General features: G+C 37.8%; 1 protein-coding gene across 1 annotated transcript in view; it reads left to right on the top strand.

Annotated features, from left to right (window-relative positions):
* The window catches only part of Exoc4 (exocyst complex component 4), a 734,966-nt gene that overhangs the window by 672,943 nt on the left and 37,166 nt on the right, over positions 1–24,857 (top strand). Inside the window, exons 16-17 of the mRNA XM_005377540.2 lie at positions 5,501–5,679; positions 8,727–8,886. Coding sequence (XP_005377597.1) covers positions 5,501–5,679; positions 8,727–8,886 — 339 coding nt within the window. The remainder of the gene's footprint in view (positions 1–5,500; positions 5,680–8,726; positions 8,887–24,857) is intronic.

The following is a 24,857-nucleotide window of genomic DNA, read 5'->3' as shown; positions in this document are numbered from 1 at the left end:
CTCACAACTCCTGGAATTTATGCTATTGATTGTATGGTGGCAAGACGTGCTCGACATTCAGAATTGCGTACCTGTAGTGTCCTTAATTCAAAGTGGAATATTTTCAACACGTCTGAGTAAAATCTTTTAAGTCCTTAACCTCTATTCTGTCCTGTCCTTTTTATTTTTGTACATCTTGGCAATACTATTTTTATAATGCTAACCATGTTTTAGCGACTATTTATTAACTTTATAAGAAACCATACAGTGCCGTAACACCCACTGCTGTATCTCCTTCAACATTAGGCTAAAAACAGAAAAAAGTAATTTCAGGTTGAATAATGAAAAAAGACTGAATTGTAGAGTCCTTGATGCAGAATTATTTCTCTTTGACCTTGAAAGCACTAAATATGTTTATTTTCTTCTAAATTTCCACGTTTCCTCTTATAACATGGTTTCAGCCCTCAGATTACTTTCTTATGAAAATGCTCCATTTTGTCTTTGTTTTGTTTATGGCTCAGATGATAAATGTTGACATACTTTATTCTGTCTTATCACATTAACAATTTAGGGGGGCGGGGGCATCGTACAGTGTTAATATAAAACAAGTAAGACAGAGAACAGAGGCGAATGCTAAGTGCTCTGGTGACCCAAAGTGCTGGCCTAAGGAGACCGTCAGCTCCTGCAGCTGCACCTTATTCTTTGTTACAGATGTCCCCAGAACCTGGACCAGTTCTGTTGCATATTATGTACTCAGTTAAAGCATGCTTGATTCTTAAGAGTTAGCTGATTTGAAACTAAAAACAGACAAAATAGGTGCTGTTCCCCCAAACAAAATCTGTTGCTCTTTAAAGAAAATAAATTGGCTTATAGATTCTGTTTTCCCATGTAATCCACTTATAACCAGACTATTCATACCTAAGAGGTACATACCTAAGAGGTACAGAGACTGTGTGGTCCATATTGTCCTTGTTGTTATAATCGAGTATTTGTTTTGTTCTTCTCCCACTTTGAAATAGTATAAGAACTGAGACCCTATTATCCAAGAATTGATGTGATAAAGAAGTGGCCGGTTAGGTTCTGTGTGTCGTACTTTTAGCCAAAAAGCCACTGTACTGAAAGAGCACAGATACAACAGAAGAACATACCCATATAAAAGGAGATACAATACCTAGAAGTCCAGAACAACTTGAAATGCAAGTTTATCTTATTCTTGAAAATATCTATATCTATAGCGCCCACTTTTCTTTAACATTGCTAAAATTCAAACCAAAAATGTTCTCAAATCCAGCAGGTTCAGTGTTGAAGAACCCATCCAAAGAGCATTTGACATTTTACCTGTGTCACATTTAGCCACCAAGCAGCCTTTCTACAGTTTGAGGCATAAGGTAGATGACACTCCCAAGATGAAAGACATGGTGAGACCATTAAAAATTGTTTAAGTTTTTTCTCCACCATCTGAACTTTAGAAGAAGAAAATTAAATTACCATTTGAGTCCAGTATGCCAACCAAGAATGTCACCTTTATCACCTGATTTCCCTCACCATCAGGAGGGCTCTAAGTGGGTTCAACAGCAACTGCCTGTCACTGTTGGGATCTTAAGTGTGCACTTTCTGAAAATCAACCGTCCCGCTGTGTAATCAGCAGTGTTTGCAGAAAACCTTAATGCCAAAGTCATGTTAAGGTCAGCAACAACATGCCAGAATTTAAAGGGGAAAAAACTGTACTTGAAATTGACATTCACTGACAATGTTTTAATTTCTTTTTTATCGTTAATCATTTGGGAAGAAGATTGTACCTTAAGCAGTGGCTGTCTTTCCTCTCTACCACTAGTATTAGGATCTCATAAATTCTCACCTGCAATGCATAAGAATTTTCTAACCAGTCCCTCTACCCTCAGTTAATTCCATCCCTAGCATTTTGTTCCTGACAAGATCTCACTAAATTTCCCATGCTGGCCTCAAACTTGTGATCCTCCTGCCTCTGCCTCTTGGGTACAGGTATGTGCCCCACACCAGGCTCATCTATCCACTCTTACGCTGTTCCAGACTAATCCTGTAAAGCTCACATCTAACTATATCATTTCACCATCTAAAATTTCCCTAAGGCTCCCTATGGATTCTAGAATGAAGTCCAAACACCTTACATGACTTCTAGAGCCTGAGATGTCCTGACCTCTGGGCAGCTCCCCAAGCTCACCTCATACCTCTGTCATGTGATCTCTGTGTAGTAGAAAAGAACTACTGGCCATTCCTCAGAACCATCCTTGGGCCTGTTTACATGGTCTTTCTCTTGTCTGGGGTGATACTGTCTATAATTTATTTTTAAAATGCTTTAGCATAGATGATTTTATGGCAACTAAATTCTACTTTATTTAAAATTTGTGCCACAGTAGCAATCAGTTACCTTAGTTATAAATCCCATTTCAGGGCTGGTCAGCTTTCACCATATCAGAACAATGATCACATTTGAGAGGGAACTGCAACCAGCACGTGAATGTTAGAATGAGTTTTAATTGGTGAAATTAGTGTTTGGTTAATTAATGACTGTTAAAGTGAGCACCAGTCAGTGATAAGGAACAGTAGCTAAGATATTTAGATTCTCTTGCATGAACAGGTAATAAGAATGTTATGGTTTGTGTCTGGAAGTCCCCCCAAAGCCTCATGCAGTCATGAAGGAGGTGTTTTTCAGAGGTGGCTGAATCTAGAGTTTGTGATTGATTCATTGTCTAGTGCTGAGACTATGGGTATGAGTGCTACACCCACCCTCGGGTGGGTAGCCTACATACAATGTAAGGGACAGAGCCTTTTCTTGTGCTCCTTCCTTTTTGCTCTTGTTGCTTTTGCTGTCTTCTGCCACCGTGAGCTGTTACTTCTCTACCATACCACCCTGCCTTCGAGCAAGTTGATTATGACCTGAAACCTCTACAAACTGAGCTTAATAAACCTTTCCTTCCTTCATTTTGGGTGTCAGGTATTTCCTCTCAGCAAAAAGAGAAAAGCAACCAAGACAAAGACCATCACACATCTTCCACAAAATCCTATTTCAAAATGGATCATAGAACCTGGAAGCTATAGCTCAGAGATGAGTATATACCTAGTGTGTGCAAAGCTCTGGGTTTGATTCCCAGCATCACCCCGCAGCAAAAAAAAAAAACTATTGTAAAACTTAGAATGAAATTTCTAAAACCTCTGGAAATAAATGTAGGAGAAAAAATTTATGGCTTTATTTTGACAAAGACTTCTTAAATATAACACCATCATTAAAGAAAAAATAATGTTGAATTTCATCAAAATTAAAAACCAAATCTTTGAAAGATGAAAAGACAAGCCAAAGACTGAGTAAAAATATTTGTCAAATGTTTAATAAGGACTTTTATCCAGAAGATAAAAATAACCCTCAAAAATCTAATAAGAAATCAAAAAACCCAATTTTTAAGGTCTTGGCCAAGTGATATGAACAGATACATAGGTAGAAAATGAAAAATGCTCAACATCATTAGTCATTAAGAAAATGCAAATTAAAACAGCAATGAGATACATCTATTAAAATGAATAAAACTTTTTTTAAATAGACACACTGTGTGCGGAAGAAGATATAGAGCAACTGGATAGAGCTCTTGTATAGTGCTGGTAGGAAATCACTATGGCATGGATCCCTTGAATGGCAGTTTGCCAATCTCTGGTACATATGGTAAATGTACATTTACCATATGATATGACAATCCCACATATAAATATTCACCCCAAAGAAATGCAAATTTATTTTTACATAAAAATCTGTGCATGAGTAGCTTTATTCATAGCTGTTCCAGACTAGAAATCATCTTATTATCAACTGGAGGTTGGATAAATGGATGAACCCTCCACCATGCAGTGGAAAGCTATTCAGCAAGAAAAAGGAATGAATGATAACAGAGTAGAATCTCAGATATTTTATACAAAGTGAAAGAAGACAAACCCAAAAGGCTGCATACTATATGATTCCCTTTATATGACTTTTTGAAAAAGACAAAAATTATAAGGATAAAAATAGACCAGTTATTCCCAAAGGCATGGTAGGGATTAACGCATAGGGACACGAGGGAATTTGGGATGGTGGCCATTTTCTATAACTTGACTATGATGGTCGTTGTTAGAACATATGCATTTGTTAAAATTAATAATTCTGTATGCTGATGGGGGTGGAATTTTACTATAACTTATTTCTTGATGAACCCAACTTTAAGAAAAGAAAGATGATAGGCAAACTTGTTAATGTATCATTATAAATACTGTAATTCCCAAGGTCCTTGTGGTCATCTATTTAGGGATACTTTTTATCTGATGTCAGTCCTCTGGATCATAAAACCCTGACTCTGAATTAAGTTCATGTCTACCTCAAATGAACCCTTCGTTCAATTTTTTGTGGGGTACTGGGAATCAAACTCAGGACCTTGCACTTGCCAGGCAGGCGCTGTGCCACTGAGCTATATCTCTGGCCCAAACCCTCCATTTAAGACAGAGTACTTAAAACAGACAAGAGTTAAGACTTCCCTGAGCTTACAGGAAGAGACTGAATTGTGCCTGTCAATACATGTTGTTGGTTTGGAGTTTTTTGTTTTGGGGCGGGTGGTTTGAGGTTGTTTTCAGTATAGATGTATGTGTGGTAGAATTTTTATAGCAATTTGGCTTTCATTACAATTTAAGTGGGCTGTGGAGGTCGACTTCTTTGGCAGTTACCAATTTCAACCAAAGGAACCTAAGAAATATTCATAAATCAGACCTTTTCAACACAGAGATGCCCTCCTTCCTCATGCTCACTCAAATGTGTTCTGAGACGCAGTATTTCCTCTTGTCATGAACCTTTCCTAACATCCCATGACCCATTTCCCTGGCACCTTCTAACAAAGTCATAGGTGGTCAGTAAGTGATGTAGGGAGTAATTTAGCAGAAAAACAAATAGTACTAGTAATGACAGTCAACACTTTACTGTGCATTTTCTTCAGGCCCGTCATTGTGCCATACACCTTATATGTAGTAGTTCCTCACAGTCTCCATGAGGTAGGAGGTATCACTGTCCCCATTTCACAGATAAGAAAATTGAAGCACAGAAAGGTAAAGTAGCTTGCCTAAAGTCACACAGCTAGTAAATGTTGGAACTGGGTTTCAAAACCGGTAGACTCCCACAAAAGCCTGTATTTGGTGGATCTGTGACCTCTGCCTTTCATTGTCAACATCTGTTGAAAAATATGGTTTTTGCACTGTGCATGTAATCCTGGCATTAGAAAGACCTTTAGAACTCATCCATTCCTTGCCAGCACTGTATGGATAAACAAGCAAAGATTATATGACACAGTTGCTCCAGATCACTCAGTTCTGTAGAAGAACTAAGATGGCTTTCCGATTGAGAAAGGTTGGAAGGATACATAAAAATTTATGAAACCACTGATGCTTCAAATATTTTGATGCTCTGTCACAGAAGATCATTATCTTTGCTGGAGAGATTTATTATTAACTGCTGTCCCTGTCTCTTTTTCAGAGTTCACTGTTTCCACTATCTCATTCCTCTAGCAAAGGAGGGGAACTATGCCATTGTTGCCAATGTGGAGAGCATGGATTATGACCCTCTGGTGGTCAAGCTCAACAAAGATATCAGTGCCATTGAAGAGGCTATGAGTGCCAGCCTTCAGCAACACAAGTTTCAGTATATCTTTGAAGGTCAGGCCCTGTCTCTGTCTCGGGGAGTTTGGGAGGAAGAAAGGGTGAAGGTTTTCCTAATTTTCTGAAATACTGAAGCTCAAAACTTGTAGGGAAAAGTTGTTTGCTCGTTTGGACTACAGCTGCAGTACCTAGCCTCTGTGTATGACTAGGTAGATAATATGGCTGCCATCTGCTCCTGGTTGATTGGGAGATTTAATCCAAGATAATACAGATGGCGCCTGGCTGCCTACCTTGACAGGCTATTCATAGGATTTGAATAAATATTCAGAATGGACCACAAATTAACTCAAGAGTTGCTTATTAAAAGGGAATAAAACACACGTACAAGAGAACCCTGAAAAATGTTTCATTAGCTAAAATTATCAGTGGAAGGGAAAGTTTTCTCTCATAGAAAGCATTTTGCTGCAAAAGCACAGACGCCTATGATTAGCAGCAGGCAAGGAGTGTGTGAAGAGGCAGTGCTATCTAAAGACATTTGCCTTCAAAGTGTTCTACAATGTAGTGCCAGGCAAAATAATTTTTCATGCTGAATTCCATTCACAGGACCCAGTCACTGCAGCAAAATGCCTGAGATAATTAACTTATAAAGAGAAAGGGTTTATTTCAGCTCACGGTGTTAGAGGTTCTAACCCATGGTCAAGTGAACCCACTGCTTGTGGACTTCTCATGGGTGTGAGGAAGGTAATGGCAGAGAGCAAGTGGCAGAGCCAGCTGTTCACCTCATGGCCAGAAGCAAAAGGAGAGAGGAAGAGGCTGAGGTCCCATATTTCCCCCAAAGGGTGGACCCCTAGTGACCTGAGGACCTCCCACTACACCCCACCATCTAAGTTTTCAAGACCTCCAACAGTGCCAACTTGTGAACCAAACCATCACCACACAAGCTTTTGGGGGTCAAGTATTTGAACTACAGAAAACACCTGTTAAGATTTCAAATTATATTCCCTTTGTACTTACTTTAATTTGGTTAAACATAGACTTGGGTACCAAAAGTATCTGTTCTCACACAGAATTAAATCAGCGTTATTTAAGACAATTAAGAAGGTACACTGTCAAAGGATTTGAATAAATATTCAGAATGGACCACAAATTAACTCAAGTTGCTTGTTAAAAAGAAATAAAACACACATACAAGAGAACCCTGAAAAATGTTTCATTAGCTAAAATTATCAATAAAAGGGGAATTTTTGGCAAATGGAAGAGAGGACAATGTCAGTGCATGACCAGTTCTTGTTTTATGAAAAAATTGTGTTACAGCAACTTTGGACCCTCTGAAAACCCACTTCCTGTTCAGTTATAAAGATGAAGTCAAAAATGGAGATGTGTTCTGAAGGAGATTTTAGCCAAAAAGTGAAGTGATTAAAGGGCTAGTGCTAGCCCGTGGCATTACGAATTTGGTGGCATCTTTAAGTCTCTGCAGCCACTCTTTCCGAAATTCACAGAGCTTCGTCTTGAACCTTGGCTTTTCCCAGCGCTACATAACAACATCTATATTACTCATATGATAAAATTTATTTTTTAGAAATTATGATTTCTTATTCTCTACAAACAATGCAGTCCTCTCATTGCTTACACTTTGAGCAGACCACATTATATCAGCATAGAACAAAAATATACCTGAAGTTACAGTATTGGCATAGGAGAATAACAGCAGAAGTTGACCTAGAGAGATTTTTAACATAAATACGAGTAATCTAGCTTTAAATGTAGAATTCACAGTTGTGCTCCTTTTTTTTTTCTTTCTTTTTTTTTTTTTTTTTTTTGAAGTAAAAACCTCTTTTTTTTTCCACTTTAAATGGTATCACAGCCAAGTTTGTGATACTAACGCAATGCTGGGTAAGTGTAGCTAAAGCAAAAGAGAATGCATCTTCCTCTCCCTTTTCTACTTTCATTTCAACCAAGAAGAAACATATGTTGTAAACAGAGGAAGCCACTGAAGCTGAAGATGTGCTCTGCACCCCAATCTGAACCTTCGTGTCCATGAAGACTATGACCCCAGAGAGGAAAACAGCAAAAAATAGTAGGCTGCCTGTAACCTGTCATACTAGCTTTAGAGTTCTACATAAAATGTCCTGCTACAGGCGAACTTTGGAAGAATAAGGAAAAAAATGAACATTTACTTACTTCCAAGTATTTAGCATTGAATTTAACTTTTAAAAATGATAACACATATGTACTTCACTTTTACTTGAACCAGCATACCGCATTTTAGCTACATGGGACATCCTGAAGAAAACCTATTAGGTTTATTGGTGTCCTGTGCTCCCCTCTGCCAATTCTTGTAGACTGTGTAGCAGTCCTTCACATGGGAAAACAGACCACTTATAGAACCACAGAAATGTCCAGAGATGTCTCATGGGAACTCAGCGGCTCCGTGATGTGCTTTTCTGTTGCACTTTACATTTCATTACACTATCTTCTATTATCATTGCCAGTGCTGAGGTATATTAGCATTATTACCAGTAACATTTTTTTATTGCTTGATTTTTACTAAGAAGTATTATGGTTGGTTAGTATTACTGCCAGTGCTCCCATTTGTATTGATTTATTTTTACTCTTTTAGGTTCTTAATCAGCTTTTCAGCCAAAAGTATCCTTTTTTGTGTTTTGTGGGAGGAGGGAGAAGCCATACAGATGTTTGTACATGTGTCATGCAAAAACAGGCCAAACAGATATATGTACATGCATTCTTTGTTGTTTTTCAAATACCTGCACATAAAGGCAGGAGTTGCTGTGGATGTTAATAGTCTATAACAACCAGGCATATTCTGCAAGCCCTTAGTATAATAGCTTTGGGTGAATGTACCAATACTGGTACTAAGGATATAGTGGATTGTGTTTACAACACAGTCTTCCCATTTCTAATCACTAGGACTATGTAGAAATATTCTGAAATTGCTGTAAGATGAACTGGTGCTGCCATAAAATATGTTTTCTGTGACTGAAATTTGTGGAGGATGAGAAAAGAGCAATCCTGTGTGCAAATTTCTGCTCAGTGCCACTAATCTACGCTTCTTTCCTCCCCATGACATTGTGCTGACCCTTCAGGCCTGGGACACCTCATCTCCTGTATCCTCATTAACGGTGCCCAGTACTTCAGACGCATCAGTGAGTCTGGCATCAAGAAAATGTGTAGAAACATCTTTGTTCTTCAGCAGAATTTGACCAACATCACCATGTCACGGGAGGCAGACCTGGACTTTGCACGGTAAGAGGAAGGGTTGAGCTCAGGTTCTTGTACCCAAGAATAAGAATAGATTCTTGGTACTTAAGAGCTTATTTTTTAAAAAAGAATTAGAAAGAGATAGATGTTCTCAGCTGATAGAAAAGTTAATTCTGCAAAATTCTGTTGAATGTTCAACATTCCTTAAGGAAGTGGTTACTCCCACTGTCTAAATTCTTCTTACTTATAAGCTTTTGTGACTTTTTTTGAGTATAAAGTAATATCATCTTACTGCATAAAATAGTAAGATACTATATAAAGATGAATCTAAACATTGCTCATGTCTTTGATTAAGAGAACATGATTTTTAGTATACTTTGTCCTGGCTTATGCTGCACATCTGTATGTATGTGTCTTTTTACATATGTCGCCGTATATTTCTCTTAACAAAATTGGAACTGTGTTAGTGTAATTTTAGTTACATTTTCTAATATCTGTAATGTTCATTAAAACTTCTTGAAAACATTCCTATTAATACCTGAACAGATATCCCATGGTGTAAAGGAGTCATCATTTATATTTTAACCATTTGTAATATTTTCCTTTTCTTTCTTCATGGTAAATAACAAGTGTTGAACTCATTTTGTCACCTCTTCTATCTGTTCCCATTGAAACCCATCTCTTTTTGATGTTTCTACTGGGAGAAAATGGTTATTCATCACCCCCACTTCCCTTCTCTAGGTTTGCTGATCTCAATTTTTAATGTTTTTCTTATGAGACATTTTTCAAATTTGAGAGTTAATTTTGTTTTCTCTTCATTTGGTCTTTAACACTGTTTATATTTCAAACAATCAACCTTTTGTGCTTTAATGAAAGTTTAAACAGCTTTGAAGAAAGTGGATGATAATTATGGTGCTCCTCGTGTTCTGTTGCTGGTTATACCTGGTGGATTATTCCATAAACCTTTTCATTTTCCAGAAGCTTTTGTGGCTACGAAATCATTTGTCAGAGATAGTCCAGAATGCTTCTGCCTATTTATTACTCAGTGTGTTTTCATTTGATTTTTTGATTCTTGAAATGTTCAGAAAAATTAAAACAATTCTTGAAGTATTTAACAGGATGATAACATATTCCATTACTTTGACAACTATGAAGATGTACATGTGAGAACCTTTGTTCTGAAAATGAGCCATATGTGTTCATTTCTTCCCCAGTCTACTCTTCCTTTTGTTGTGTTACTATCCTGTTCTACTTTTCTGCCCTTCTGCTTCCCTTACTTTTTTTCTTCTACTGGCAGGAAAGTGTGTGTGTGTGTGTGTGTGTGTGTGTGTGTGTGTGTGTAGTTTTTATGAAATTTTGTGTTTTAAGCTAAATTTGGTGCAAAGTCTTCCTTGCTCAGATTAGGGAAACCAGGTGTGACTGAACGCTGCATTTATTTGGCTGCTCTTATGGGAAATGATCTCATTATTGAATTAGTCTATTCATAATAACATTGACAAGAAGAAGTTAAGAACATGAAGGCCTGAGGGATACAGAGAACCATTACTAATTCTCTGAGGAATATAATTCCTAAATTCAATCATCGTTTTTTAAATGATTTTTTTATTTAGCTGAAATAAGTAAATTAACACAGTTCTTGGCAGACAGTACAGGGCTGAAACACATACTAGAAAAGCTGCATCTGAATCATGAAATGCTGACTGGGTGATATTGAGATTGGCCTTAGTGGGCCATGTTCCAATGAACCATTTCTTCAAAATAAGATTGAATGGCAAGCAGGTCACGTTTTTCATAGTTGGATTTGTGAATTATGTGACCACTCAGGATAGGTGCTTACACTATTACTCTTCTTAATGAGTTATGAAAGAAAATAGGTGAAGATAAACATACAGCACTGGAAGATTATGCCCTTCCAATCCTGGTTCAGAAAACATCTTCTTACTAGATGATATACTCCATCTAGATGGTAAGCCTCAAAAAAAAGAAAAAAAAGAAATAGATGGTAAGCCTCAAGAAGTTAGAACTGTTTTTTTCAGTTCCTGAATCAGAGAAAATGATCATTATATGTACTGAAGGAATATTGATATTACAGCAAAGCTTACTTTGGTGTTTTTGAAGGTTTGGATACTGATGGGTTAGTTTATCTTTAATACCCTGAAGCTCATAATCAGCTGATCTGGTCAGTTTTCTTGTAGAGTTATAAAAAACAAAGCATCTCCATTGCAGTTCTTTTTTTATAAGCAGAAAGCATTGCAAAAAGTAATAATGTAGCCCTACTGTTCATAGTACCTTTCTCATTTTCTGTTGCTTTCATACAGACATACTTTATAGCCTTATTTTTTTCCTTCCTTGTTTTTGGTAGAGACAGGTTTTGTGAAATGAGCCCCATCAATTGTACAGAATTTGAAGCTATGTAAAATAAATATAACAGCAATACCAAAATAGCCAGAAATAATAGACTGCTGCACTGTGCCTCAGCATTCCTGAAGCAATGTCTAATCAGGCGTGGACAGCATCTGTATTTCTGCAAATCTCTACAGGAATGTTATCTTCTAACATAGTAATTAATCACTGGTTGCCATGTGTCAGAAAACTTACTTAACAAGAAGTTACACAGTACTTGTAGTTTTTTACTTTCATAGCTTCCTGGCCAGTGAAAAGTATAGCACCACCTTTTTGTACTACAGAATATAGGATTTGGAGTAATTCCATTTATGTTGACTCTTCTTCTTGTGGTGCTGGTGTTGATCTCTTTCATATACACCTGTACTCTAATCTCTAATGGGAGGGTAAATCCTGGGTGAGCAGAAGATAAGCTACCCTATCACACTGACAGCGGTCCTGAGAGCTCCGCCCTTTGCAATAATGGTCACTGAAGTGCTAGTATGGTTTTGACCTTTTGGGTCCCATTGCTGATTGTCAAACCCAAAAACATACTTCATCCAGGAAAAAGTACTGTAGTTGAGCTAGGTGTACTTTTTTTGTTTTTTCCTTCACAAGTTATCTTAATTTGAACTGCCATGCACATTTCCATAGAACAAGAAAGGTCTGAGTGGGTACTGAAGTCCTCAGGGTGTATTTGGTAATCTTTGCAGATGTAATGAAGCCGTTATTCAAAAAGAGTATGCCAGAGTTAGTTTTCTCCCTTGTTTTCCCTGCTCTCTTCGTTTATCCCATCACAGTGGCCTCTTACTCTCCCTGTTCCTATCGGTCTGCTTCCTGCTCTCCTCCTTCAAGCTTACATTGTTCCTTGTTTCTCCCCACTTTTCAGATTCTTTCTTTCTCTTGCTCTTTCATTTGTTCTTCCTTTCTTTCCCTCTTTTCTTTTTTCTTCCTTTTTGTGGTAGTAGGGATTGAGCCCACAAGCACAGGGCTAAATCTTAAGGCATTCGTTCATTCAGTTAGAGTCAAGGTCTCACAAAGTCAGACTGGCCTCAAACTTATAATGCCTCAGCCTCTCAAGTAGCTGGCATTGCAAGTGTACGTCACCACTCTCAGCTCATTCTGAGTTTCTTCAGCTTGTCATCTCTTGTTCTTAAATATGACAAAGATTGGGAAGTAAAGGCTAAGGTTCAGGAACTAGTAAGGAGACAAGCTCTAACACACAAGAAAGCTTTGATCCACCTTTTCTTTCTTTTTTCATTCAGTAGATACTGTACATGTTGGGAGTATGTGCTCTCTAGGTTCAGCACTCATGGTACTTGCATTGCTGTGGGATGAGATACAAGCTAATAATAACGGAATAAAATGCAAAGTATGTGATACACATCATGATGAAAAACTAGACATGAGGAGAATAGAAAGTGCCGGGGTATAATGGAAGTAATCTGAAATTTTAGAGTGCTCATGAAAAATATGAATGAGATGGTAACATTTGAGGGAAAACATAAAAGAAGAGCCAGAGCAAGGCATCATGATATGTAGGGAAAGAACAGACTAGAAAAGGGACTCTCAGGGTGAAGACCTAGAGGAAGGAATTTGTTTGATACTTGGAAACAGTAGAAAGGCCAAGTGAATGAAGTGACCAAGGAAAAAAATAAGAGATGATATCAGACATTTAACCTAAGAGTTGAGATCTCAAAGGCCACTGTAATAACACTGGCTTTTGCTTTGAGTCAGGAAGGAAGCTGTTAGGGTTTGACACGGAAGAGTACCATAATGTGAATCTGTGGTTGCTATGTTGAAAAAAATGGATGACTGGGGAGAAGAGGTTATAGACAAGATCAGAAACACAAGGGTCTGTTAGAAAACTATGGCAGTACTCGTCACTGAAAGATAGTCGTGATTCAAACTGAGATGACAACAGTGGAAACAATGAGGTGAGATCATGTCAGGGGAGACAGACTTTTCTCAAATAGGAAGAGAGGCAAGTGAAGTGGGTGAGAGGGGAGGGAAAGGAATGTAAAAAGAGATTAAGATGTGTTATATACATGTACCAACTCCACACAAGGCATGTAAATATTATGCATATTGCAAACATATCCAAAAAAGGGAAAAGGAAGGAGATCAAGAGATGGATGGAGGGGAGAGGAAGGGAAGGAAAAGAAATTCAGATGTAATATGTACCTATATCAGTTCTCCACAACAAATCTAAACATTATGTACATTATGTACTACAAACATATGATAAGGAAGGAAGGAAGAAAAGAAGGAAGAAAAGAAAGAAAGAAAGAAAGAAAGAAAGAAAGAAAGAAAGAAAGAAAGAAAGAAAAGAAAAGAAAAGAAAAGAAAGAAAAGAAAAAAAAAAAAGAAAAAGAAAAGAAAACAAAGAAACAAAGAAAACTTACAGGGTTTGCTGAGGGATTAGGAGTACACCAGAAATGGTTCTGAGCAGTTCAAGAGTTTTTGTTCTGAACAGTTCAGAGTGTAGAACTTTTATCTACTGAAATGAAAATGAACCAGACTGTGCGTGAGACCAGTTGAGTACTTGGAAGGCAGGAGGCAAATGGTGAAAGGATATCAAGAGGTCCTGGAAGTCCAGTGTATTGTTTGAAGAGGAAGGAGGGTGTCTTCATCTGTGTCAAATGCTGCTGATGTATTACAGTAGCTCAAGACAGAGAACTGGCTACCAGTTCACTTGCCAAAAGGCCTGAAATGCGTTAATCTGTACCCTTTTATCTTCCCTACACAACTTGCCTAAAATAAAATAAACTTCGCAAGTTGTGTTTAGGCACAGCCTTCTGTCTGCTCGGTTTTGCCGTAAGATCTAATGCAATTAGGCCAAACAAATATAATTCAAGTGTTTGAAAAACAAAACAAAACAAAAAAAATTCAAGTGTTTGTAGTGTGACATATAAATGACCAAATTAGCAGCCTCCTTTTTCTCGAGGTCAGCATCAACATGCATGAATCATGGTGACAGTATGTGCCATTGATACGAAGTGATAAAAATGGTGCTTTACATCTGTAATCATATCCCGAAGCCCAGACCCCAATCTAACCACAAGAAGAACATCAGAGTGATTCTAGTACAGCGGTGTTCTATAAAATACCTTCAAAATGCTCCTCCAAACTGTCAAAATCATCAAAAACAAAGAAAGTTAGAGAAGCTACCACAGCCATGAGGAGCCAAGGAAACGTGACAACTAAATGTAGGATGGTACCTGGAATGTGATTCTGGAAGAGAAGAAGAATACTGGGTAAAAACTAAGATGAATAAATTTGGGCTTCAATTAAAATACATTCAAATTGGTTTATTAGTTATGACAAATATACCACACCAACGTAAGATGTGAATAATAGGAAAATTCAGTGTAAATTATATGGGATCAATGTGCTGTCATCTCAGGTTTTTTTGTAAATCTGAAACTTCTAAAAAATAAAGTATAATAATAAATAGGCAAAGAATTTGAATAAACATTTATCCAATGAAGATATACAGGTGAGCAAGAGAAGACACTCAGCATCATTTGTGATTAAGGAAATGCACGTCAATATGACACCATTCTAATCCTCAAGGATTATTGTAATAATTTTTTAAAACATAATAAAAGTCTTGGTGAGGATGTGGAGAAACTGAAACTTGCATCTGTTGTTAGTGGGAAAGCAAACAGTGCAGTTGCTTTGGAAAACTGTCAGTTCCTCAAAAAGTTAAACATAGAGTTATCAGATGAAATTTCACTCATAAGTATATACAACCAAGAGAAATGAGAACATATGCACACACAGAAAGTGCTACACAAATGACTATGGGAGCATATTCATAAAAGCCATAAAGTTGAAGCAACCTAGATATTGATCAAGTGATGAATGAATAGGCTATGGTAAATTCATAAATGGGTATTATTTGGCCATGAAGAGATAAAGTACTGATAGATGATGCAACTTGGATGAACCTTGAAATATTATGTTAAATAAGCTTGTCACAAAGCTGAGGAGTGCTTGCCTTAGGGAGTAGGAGAAAGAAATGAAAAAAGAAGCACCTAGTCAAAAAGGCTGCATATTATATGACTATCCATATGAAATGTCCAAAATAATTTAATTTATGGAGATGTAAAGTAAATTAGTGATTTTGTAGAACTGAGGGACTGAAAGGAAATGAGGAAAAGGATACAGGATTTCTTTTAAGGCTGATGAAAATGCTTGAAATTAGATTGTGCTGATGGTTGTATAACCCTGGGAATACATTAAAAGACCTTGAATTGTATATTTTAAATGTGTGAATTGTATGGTATGTAAATTATATTGCAATAAGCTGTTCTAAAAAAAAAATAGAGCTTTAAAGTTTTAAAAATCCTAAGTGATATGTCATAGGAAATGAATACCCCAAGCTTTATACTCACTTATATGGGAGAATTTTGGAAAGGAAATTTGGCTCATTTTGTAATTTCCCTAATCCATCTTGAGATGTAGGTGATCAAGGAAGCATTTTTGGGGAATGTCAATATTAATGTCAATATTAAGGGGAGTTGTACAGTATGGTAATAGAGCAATTTGGAACAGAAAGAGCAGTCCAGAGGGACTGGAGGAGATGTTTAAGGAAGAGGATGGGGAAAGAAGAGACCTGAAGGGAAGTCCGAACTAGCTTAGGGTAAGCTACAAATGTCACCTTCTACTGTACAATTTCAAAGCATACCTTTCTCCCCCCACCCCAGCACTTCTGATTCTTTTTACCTTGATTGACTTTGTCTTATCATATATCTGACATGTCTTGTATTCACTTGTCTGTTGGTTCCCTATTTGTCTACCCCAAATAGAGTGGAAACTCTGTAGACTTTGGGTCTTGGTTCACTGCTATGGCCCCAGAGCCTAGACCAACCAGTACCCGGCAGGTAGTAGATAATAACTATTTGCAGGGTGATGCAGCTATTTGGACTTTTTCCAGCAGATGACTAAAGGATTTTAAGCAGAGTAATGCGATGGTCATGTTTGTATTCCAGTTAGATCATTTCAGCAGCTACATAGCTCATGGATTTGAGGGAAATAAAACTGAAGACTTGCAGCCCTACTGAAAGGTGCTTGCTGAGAGAATGTTGTATGTGATGTCAATCAGATCAGTGCTACTGGAGATGGGGAAGACAGGTTAGAGAAGTGTGAAGGAGCTTAAACTGGCAAGATAGAAGACTAAAAAGTGAAGAATGACTCTTCAGTTTCTAACACAGGTATCTAACTGGGCGTAGTAACACCATATAAGATAAGCCTGTGGAAAGAGAGAGGAGGAGGTTTGATAGAGGAAGAGTGTTAGTAGCTGTGATGAATGCAAGATGCCTGTGGGACTGCCCATTGGAGACGTCCAGTACACACATGAATATGTAAGCTAGAAGCTTAAAGGAAAGTCCAGAATTGAACAGATTTGGTGAATCATCAGCATGGAGTTGTTTAAAACGTTTAAGAGAAGATATGCACTACAGACTAAGACCAGTCACTAACAGAGAAAGGCATGAGAAGGAAGAGGAACCCCTGAAGATAAAAGAGGATGAATGGTACCACAGGACAAGAGCCAGACAAGAATTTACATGAAGGCAAAGAGTATGCATGCCCAGCCCTTTGCCACCTGCACAGCAAGACAGCTTTCCCCCATAAGTTAACATAGCATCTGTCTTCCCCATTAATAAAAGCACTTCCTCATTCTAACTTCTCCAGTACTCTGGGAGATAAACTGTCCAGATACCTTCCTCAAGGTGACAGTGACAGAGCCAGCCTAGAAACTGAACATCTAATCCAGACCCTTGATTTATCTATCCTTGATTTTGTACCTTCTAGGAATGATCTTTGGTGTATTGAATGCCTCAGAGGTGGGGGTGTTCATACACTTATTTTGTATCAACCTATTGCATGGGAATATTGCTTTTGCTTTCTGCTACAAAGGTTATAAGCTTTCCTATTTGGAGTGGCCAGGGCACAGCTTTTTAGAGAGAGATTAGCAATGACATGCTGCCACCTACTGGAAGCACTCCCTGGCATCCAGACAGATGAATATCTGTGGCCTAAAACGCCATCTCTCTTAGGAATTAAGAATGGGTCCTGTTCTAGGGTAATTTGGCTGAAAATAGAAAATGCCCCCACAAAACCAATAAAATTTTCTTTGACTGCCTTCCCAGAAAAGTAGTTTTGTTTCTAAGAAGGAAACAAAACATTTTCTCCATCCTTTTCACTGTTTATTGTTTTCCCAGCTTTATTCTGCCATTGGTCTGATCTGCCTTTCCTTCCAGATAATCTGTCCCATTTCCAAGCCTTACCTATAATACTCCAGACTCATAACTCAAGAGAATAAACTGTGTGAAGTTGTGATTAATTTTGTAAGAGAGATTAGTCATCTGCTAAAAATTCTTTTAACAATAATGCCCATAAAATTCTAATAAGTCTCTTTAATTTAATAGTAATAAAAAGCTACCCCTGACATTCTTAGTGGCTAGCGTAAATTGGAAAATGTAGTGCCTTACATAGATTTTGCTGCCTGGTACAAGGAAATGGACTTGTTAATTTAATAATAAAACAAAAATATGTATGACTTACCTCTGAATTTTCTCAAAGACCTTTATATAGGTAGATTTAAGTAATGTTACATCTAATTGCACATTCGACTTTGCTATCCTATTTCTGCCCATACCGTTTCCTTCTGATGTCCTTCTTCTGTGTTTATTGCCCTCATGGTAGGTTCCATGCATTGTAACAATTAATTGGTTTGTAATTGTTTAATTAAGGCTCTTTGAATGCAAGTGAGTATGTCTTACTAGTCTACATATGCTCCATAAAGCACCTTAGAACAATGAGTACTTATAAGCCTCTTAGAAAAATACCTGTCTGTAATTGATGTTTGATTTCTCATAAACGTGTCTCATATGTGACACTTTAGGTAAGATATCTTTTGATTATGCTCAATTAATGTCACCGTACCTTGTACGTATATAATGTCAATGTGTAGTTTAGACTTCCTTGAGATTACTGGCAGACAGTGGCAGTCTTGTCTTTGTAGTGCATTTGCGGGAATTGGAATTATTTGGAGATTAGCATAGATGGCAGGTGTTATTATTATCCAATAAAGATCCAAGGGAACAGAAATCAGAAGTGACTTGTCCAAAATCTCTTGTCAAATTGTGCTATTTATATATCCTGCAATACCTGAGGGCATCATGTTTAGGAAATTAAATTAACCTGCCCAATAAAAGGCTGTTTTTCTGCCAGGGAAGGGCTGAAGAAATATTAAGTTTGTTCTGTGACTAAAGCCCAGAATGATTATTTATTGACTTTATTAGAATTCTTACTGAAAAACGAGGGCAGAAGCAAACCTTTCTTGTTTTCTAAATAAAGATATACTGTTGAAATTTGGGTGCATAAAAGTAGGAAACCAGCACAGTTGCTGTAGTTGTAAAAGCAGAGCTGCCTGCTCCTCACAGCCACATCCAGGCAGACTTCCTTTCCAGCTCCTGCCCTGTGTTGCTCCATCATATGCAGAAAGTCCTCTCTTGTCTCCACCTCCTGCTCTGCCTCACAGCCTTGGCTGACCTGAAATAAATAAGCAAGACCAGAGCGCAGAAGGGAAGCTTATGAGCAGCACTCAGCCAAGTTCCCTTCGCTTGCTCAAAGCTGCCCTGATGTCTGCCCATATCACTGTCCCTGTCTGTAATCTTTCCCCCAGTTCACTGTGCTCAGCGCCTCATTATACGCCACGTTATTGTGTATGTGCTCCCGTCTTGTATTGTTTGATTGCTCTCATTTTTACTAGCATGTTCTTCCTCAGTACTCAGTTATGACATTCTTATGGCTAGTTACCATGATTATATTTTTATTCGTTTGCTTTGGTTTCTAGGTGTTTGGGTTTTTTTTTTTTTTTTCTTTCCTTTGTTTTTGTTTGTTTGCTTGTTTGTTTCCTTCTTTGTAAAAAGGCTCATTAACAATCTAAGGTATTGGGGGCTGGGGATTTAACTCGGTGGCAAAGTGCCTGCCTGGCAAGCACAAGATCGTGAGTTCGATTCCTGGTACTGGAGGAAAAGACAAAAAAGACCAAAAAAAAAAAACTAAGGTATTTATGAATGTAATTTGGGCTTTGAAGAATGTTCAGTATATATGAATTTCCAAGTATATTTCAGAGAGCATCCTTAGCTAAATACAAATAGGTTGCTAAAAATGTTACCAAGAAATAGGTAAGTCAGAGCCTTGCAGAGCTCTGTCTCTAAACTTCTTCCTTTAAAACAAACACAGCTCCTAGAAGACCAGTGTCTTTAGTGTAATCCTAGAGTCCATAATTGGGTTCTTCCTGTCCTCCTCCTTCAACTCCTCTTCCTCCTTTTCCTCGTCCTCCTTCTTTCTCTCTCTGTATCTCTCTGATGTGATGATGATTATAATATCATAAGAGCAATTATATAGTGCTTACTAGTATATAATTCAGCTCAGTAGCACATAATATACTTTATCTACATTGCCTGAGTCCTCCTTGAAACTATATGTAGCTATTATTATCTTATTCTGTTCATGAAAAAGTGACACTTTAAAGAGGTTAAGCAATTTCCCAGTTTATATAATAATACAGGCAGGATACAAACTTAGATTATCCCAACCCCCAATTCCATGTATGAGCTTAATCATGTGAAGCAAGGGTATTGTTTTGATAAATGGTGAATCTCTGTTTTGCTTAACTTAATTGCAGTGTAACTTCATTCATCAGTGAGGGTCTTAGCCGTTAAATATTTTCTTTTCCTTTTTTCCCTCTCGTTTTGTGTCTTTCCCCCCCCTTGATGTTCATTAGCTCTGATGGCTGGCAATTTTACTTAGTGCAGATTCCTCCTACCCTGGCCTGTATTACAGGGTTGGTTTTGCTCAGCCGTCACATTCTCTGTGCTGCTTGTCCATCTTCTGCTGACTGAACAAAGCAGCGTCAACTGTCGTGGTGTAGTAGCGCTTATCTACCACCCAAGACCACTCCTCGAAACCATACAGGTTAGAAGCTGCACTTGATCTCACACATCACTGACCAACTCTAACACTGATCCCAAGTGCATAGACCTGTGCCTTGAAAACAATAAACAGTTTAACCAAATAAGTGTTCCTGAAGGCAAGCAGGTATAAGAATTTCCTGAGGAACTTAAGAAGAAACTCTCTAACTCCAGAGAAACAAAGAAAACAACAAACAAACAAAATCTGATTTAGAGCTGGGCATGGTAGCACATGTCTGTAATTTCTGTACTCTGAGAGGCTGAGGCAGGAGGATCAAAAAGTCAAAGCCCAGCCTAGGTAATTTAGCAACTTAGTGATACCTTGTCTCAAGAAAAATAAAAATATAAAATATGAAAAGATTTGGGGGTGTAGTTCAGTGCAAAGGTTCTAGGCTCAATTCTCAGTACTGAAACAATAATCTGATTGAGAATGTCAGTGGTGGGGCCCAGATACCTGCATGGGCTGAGAACCAGACCCTGATGCATGTAGTTTGTGGACACTCACGGAGCAATGCTGACCTGACCTCACACTTGTGTCCTTTGGGATCTGTACAATATCCAGGCCATTTTTGTTTCAGCCTGTTACTCTCCTTTAGTTCCCTTACTCTTCCTTTTTTCTCTGTTTCTCTTTTTTTATTTTAAAGAGAATAATAATAAAAAAGAACAATAGCAAAATACCAGCCACTGTTAATTCCTATCATTTTGTTCTGAAACCCTATATTATTTTTATTGTTTTTGCTTTGTTTTGTTTTTGTCCATGTTGTTGATAGTTTTTCTCTGTTTCTTTCTCTACTATTGCAGGCAGTGAAAGTAAAAGCAACCTTGAAGCACTTTTCTAAATTAAGTTGATTCATCATTAAAACTACCCACAAAGGAGCCACCATTATTATCTTCAGTCTACATGTGTAAAAATTGAGGCAGAGTCAGGTTGTATTCTTAGAAGTTTCAAGTGAACTAAAAAGTCTCCAGCTCCTGATAGTTTGACTTATATTTTTCAACTTGGTGATGGTGAGAAAATGGACCCAACCAAGAGTTCTCTGTTTGTCCACTTGTTGTTTTGTTGCTAGGGATTGAACATAGGGCCTTGCACATTCAACAGTATCTTTTTTCACTTTTAATAAAGTATTCAATAAAATTACGTGATATCATCAATGCTTTAGTAGTGCATAGGCTTTATGTCAGATGATTTGGTCCATGTCTAAGCTAATATAAATGCTCTGAGTACATTTAAGGCAGGCTAGGCTAAGTGAGGTATGAGGCTGCATAAGTTAAATATATTAAATGCATTTTTATCTTGCAGTACTTCCAACTTATAGTGAGTTTATAACTATCATTAAGTCAAGGAGCATCCATGTTTCATTTTTCAGGGGGGTAATCAAACTGAATCTTTAATCATTGCAAGTCACTTCAACTCTCTTGGCTGACATTTCTTCATTTACAAAATAAGGACTTTGACTAGAAGATCAGCTATTGAGCCTCTTGCAGATTTGACTGGCCCAGAGTTCCATAATGTAGTACCAGTAGTGGAGTTGAGAGAGCTGGTAGTCTGCCTCTGCTTCCCGCTCTCAAAAAGAAACATAGACAAGGTTTTGAAAAGGAAGAAAATTAACTCCTACCCATTTCCATTAAGATACTATAAAAATTTCTCAGATTTACAATACATAAAAGTTATTTTAATACTGTTCACTGGCCAGCTGACTAGTACATGTGTGTGAATGAAGGAAGGACAGAAGGAAGTAAGGCAGGCCTGAGACTGTCATAGTAATGACTATGTTTATAGCATTTGTCCCCAACAGGTACGGAAGATTAAGACAGACAGATGAGGTAGAAGCTGGCTACTGCTTGTGTATGACCTGTAAAGGTCTTATAAGGCTCTGAACAGTAATTCAAAAAATAAACATGTAGGTACTCAAAAACATAAATGTCACATCTGCTGTAGCTCTTCATCTGCTTTGCTGTGCTGTGCTTTTCCAGTTGATGGAAAGGCTTTATTCAGATCAGCCATTTCATTTTTTCCTGGAGGCACTCTTAATCTTTGTGGTCTAACCTTTAAAGATATAGGCTTCGGTTGCTGCTATAATGATTTCCGTTGCCCAGCATCTACATGTTTAAATTCCTCCAAAGAGTTGTGTACCTTCTATTTTTCTCAATTGTAGATGGAATAAAAAAAAAAAACCAAATCAGGGTAGAAGAGGCCAGCTCTTGATTGACTTCTCTCTCTTGATACTCCTGGCCAGGGGAGAGGCGATCAATGGCTCAACTTTTCAGCAGGCATTAACACTGCATCTCATTCTCCTTCGGGCAATCTGTTTCACAAAGACGCTGATTAAACATTTTGGCTGTATTGGGAACAGAGGAGGGAGGGAGAGGTTGGGGAATTTTAGTGGCTGGAGCCTTTATTGACAACTTTAAAGGCTTCATGATATATTCGACCAGAAATTAATTACAGCCCTGTTCCCCATTTCCCCCTTAGGTGACAGTCTTCTGTTGATGTGTGCCACTGTGAAAGTAATAATAGGTTTCAAATGTTTGTGAAAAACATAAAGTAATTACTTGCTGTGGTAAATCAGTCATTTAAAGCTCCGGCTTCTCTCTGCTCCATGTATGTAGTGGTCTGTCTGGTTCTTTTGTTAACTTTAATTATAGAGCATAGGAGAATTTTTATTTTTCAGTTTTCAGAAATTCGGCTTGTTTCATTTCTCGGTTTCGTAGTTCTCCAGAGACAGACGTATTGAAATGATAATGACATATAACTAACATTTGAACAAGAGAAGCATGTGTCTGCTGGGGAGCTGATTGCCTTAGTTAAGTTGTGTAGCTATTGGCTATCAGCTATTTGCCAGTTCCTCTAATGAGCTTTAAATATTTACTGTATGTTGTACAGAAGGGGGAATTGGCTCCCGGGCATTTTGAGGCTCCTTCTCACCAATGGCATATGTTTAAATTATGGGCCCTCAAGCCACAGTCTATAATAGTTCTTTCTCCTTCTTCTTAAAATTAAAAGGAGAGCCAGGCATGGTAGCACATGCCTGTAATCCCAGCACTCAGGAGGCTGGGGCAGTAGGATGGCTGTGAGTTTGAGGCAACCTAGGCCACATAGTGAGTTCAAGGCCAGTCTGCACTAAATAGTGAGACCCTGTCTCAAAAAAGAAAATAAAGTTAAAAGGAAAAAGACCAAATGTGCAACTTTCAAAAAACAACTGCAGCACCTTTCCTGGGATCCCTTCCTTCGATTAAGACCTGCACAGATTTCCCTAAGTCATACCCACGTCTGCTCATCTGGGCAGAGAAAGGTCCTTTGGGGAGTTCTCTTAGCAGGGATACTTGCCCAGGCAGATACTTAGTTGTTATGGTTTGTGTCTGGGTGTCCTCTCAAAGCTTCATGCATTCATGGAGTGGGCTTCTAGAGTTTTTGATTGATCCATGGTCCAATGCTGGGATTATGGGTATGAGTGCTACACCCACCCTGGGGCAGGTACTTTGCATACAGTACAAGGGAGGGAAAGAGCCTTGCTCTCTGCTGTTCCTCCCTTTTTGCTCTTGTTGCTTTTACTGCCCTCTGCCATGTGCCACTCTGCCTTGGAGCCAGCTGAGTATGGACTGAAACCCCTACAAACTGTGAGCTAAATAAACCTTTCCCTCTTTAATTTGGGTGTTGGGTATTTTGTCTCAGCCACGAGAGAAAAGTAACCAAGACAATAGTATATGATATATTATCTCACATAGATATCCTACAGTTTGCAGTAAGGTTAGCTCACCCATTCAAAATATTAACACTTCAATTCAACTAGTTAATATTAATATTGTTTTTCTATCCTGCCTAATCTGTCTTGTCCTTTACTGGACAGCCAGCAATTGTAAGTCCTAGCCTGAAAGATTTGCTTAATCTTTTAGAGCAAGCTGTCCTTCTCTTAAAAGAAAAAACCAAGTTTGTTTGCCTTTTCTAATACTATTCTTTCTTTGAATTATTATTTATATTTAGAATCAAATACAAGAACAGTGAGAATTGATTATTGATATTTCTATATGGAAAATCATTCTCATTGGGCCTTCTACACTTATTTTTTTGCAATGACAATTGGCATTCATGAGATTTACCCAAGTCTAGAAGATCCTATTTGTCATCAAAGAAGGGAATTAATACTTTTAGGGTAGTGGTAGCAGTGTATAAATTTTACTGTATAATATTCTGTCTTTGAAAAAATGGTCATTCAGTATATCTCAGTATAAGCAAGAATGAGGCCAGGCGTGGTGGCACTTGCCTATAATTCTATCATTCAGGAGCCTGTGGCAAAAGGATCACTGCAAGTTCGAGGTCAGCCTGGGCTACACAAGTTCAAGGCCAGCCTGAACTACATAGAGAGACCCTGTCTCAAAAAGCAGAAAACAACACAAAACAAAAGAATGTCTGACTAATTACAGTTCTTCATTTCCTTTTCATACTGCATCATGGAGTTATTATATGTTTATAATTCTGTCATAACATTTCATTTTTCTATAAGACTTGATAATAACAAATTACTTAAATAATTATATTAGTCTGTTATTAGTATTATTAATAATACTATGTATTAAGCATATACTTTGTGCAAGGCACCCTATTATAGGTGGTTTTCACACTGTATCTCATGGAATCCTTACAAT

This window comes from Chinchilla lanigera, unplaced genomic scaffold, assembly GCF_000276665.1.
Source record: "Chinchilla lanigera isolate Chin_1 unplaced genomic scaffold, ChiLan1.0 scaffold00009, whole genome shotgun sequence".
Taxonomy (NCBI): domain Eukaryota; kingdom Metazoa; phylum Chordata; class Mammalia; order Rodentia; family Chinchillidae; genus Chinchilla; species Chinchilla lanigera.
This window is presented reverse-complemented; position numbering and strand designations above follow the sequence as displayed.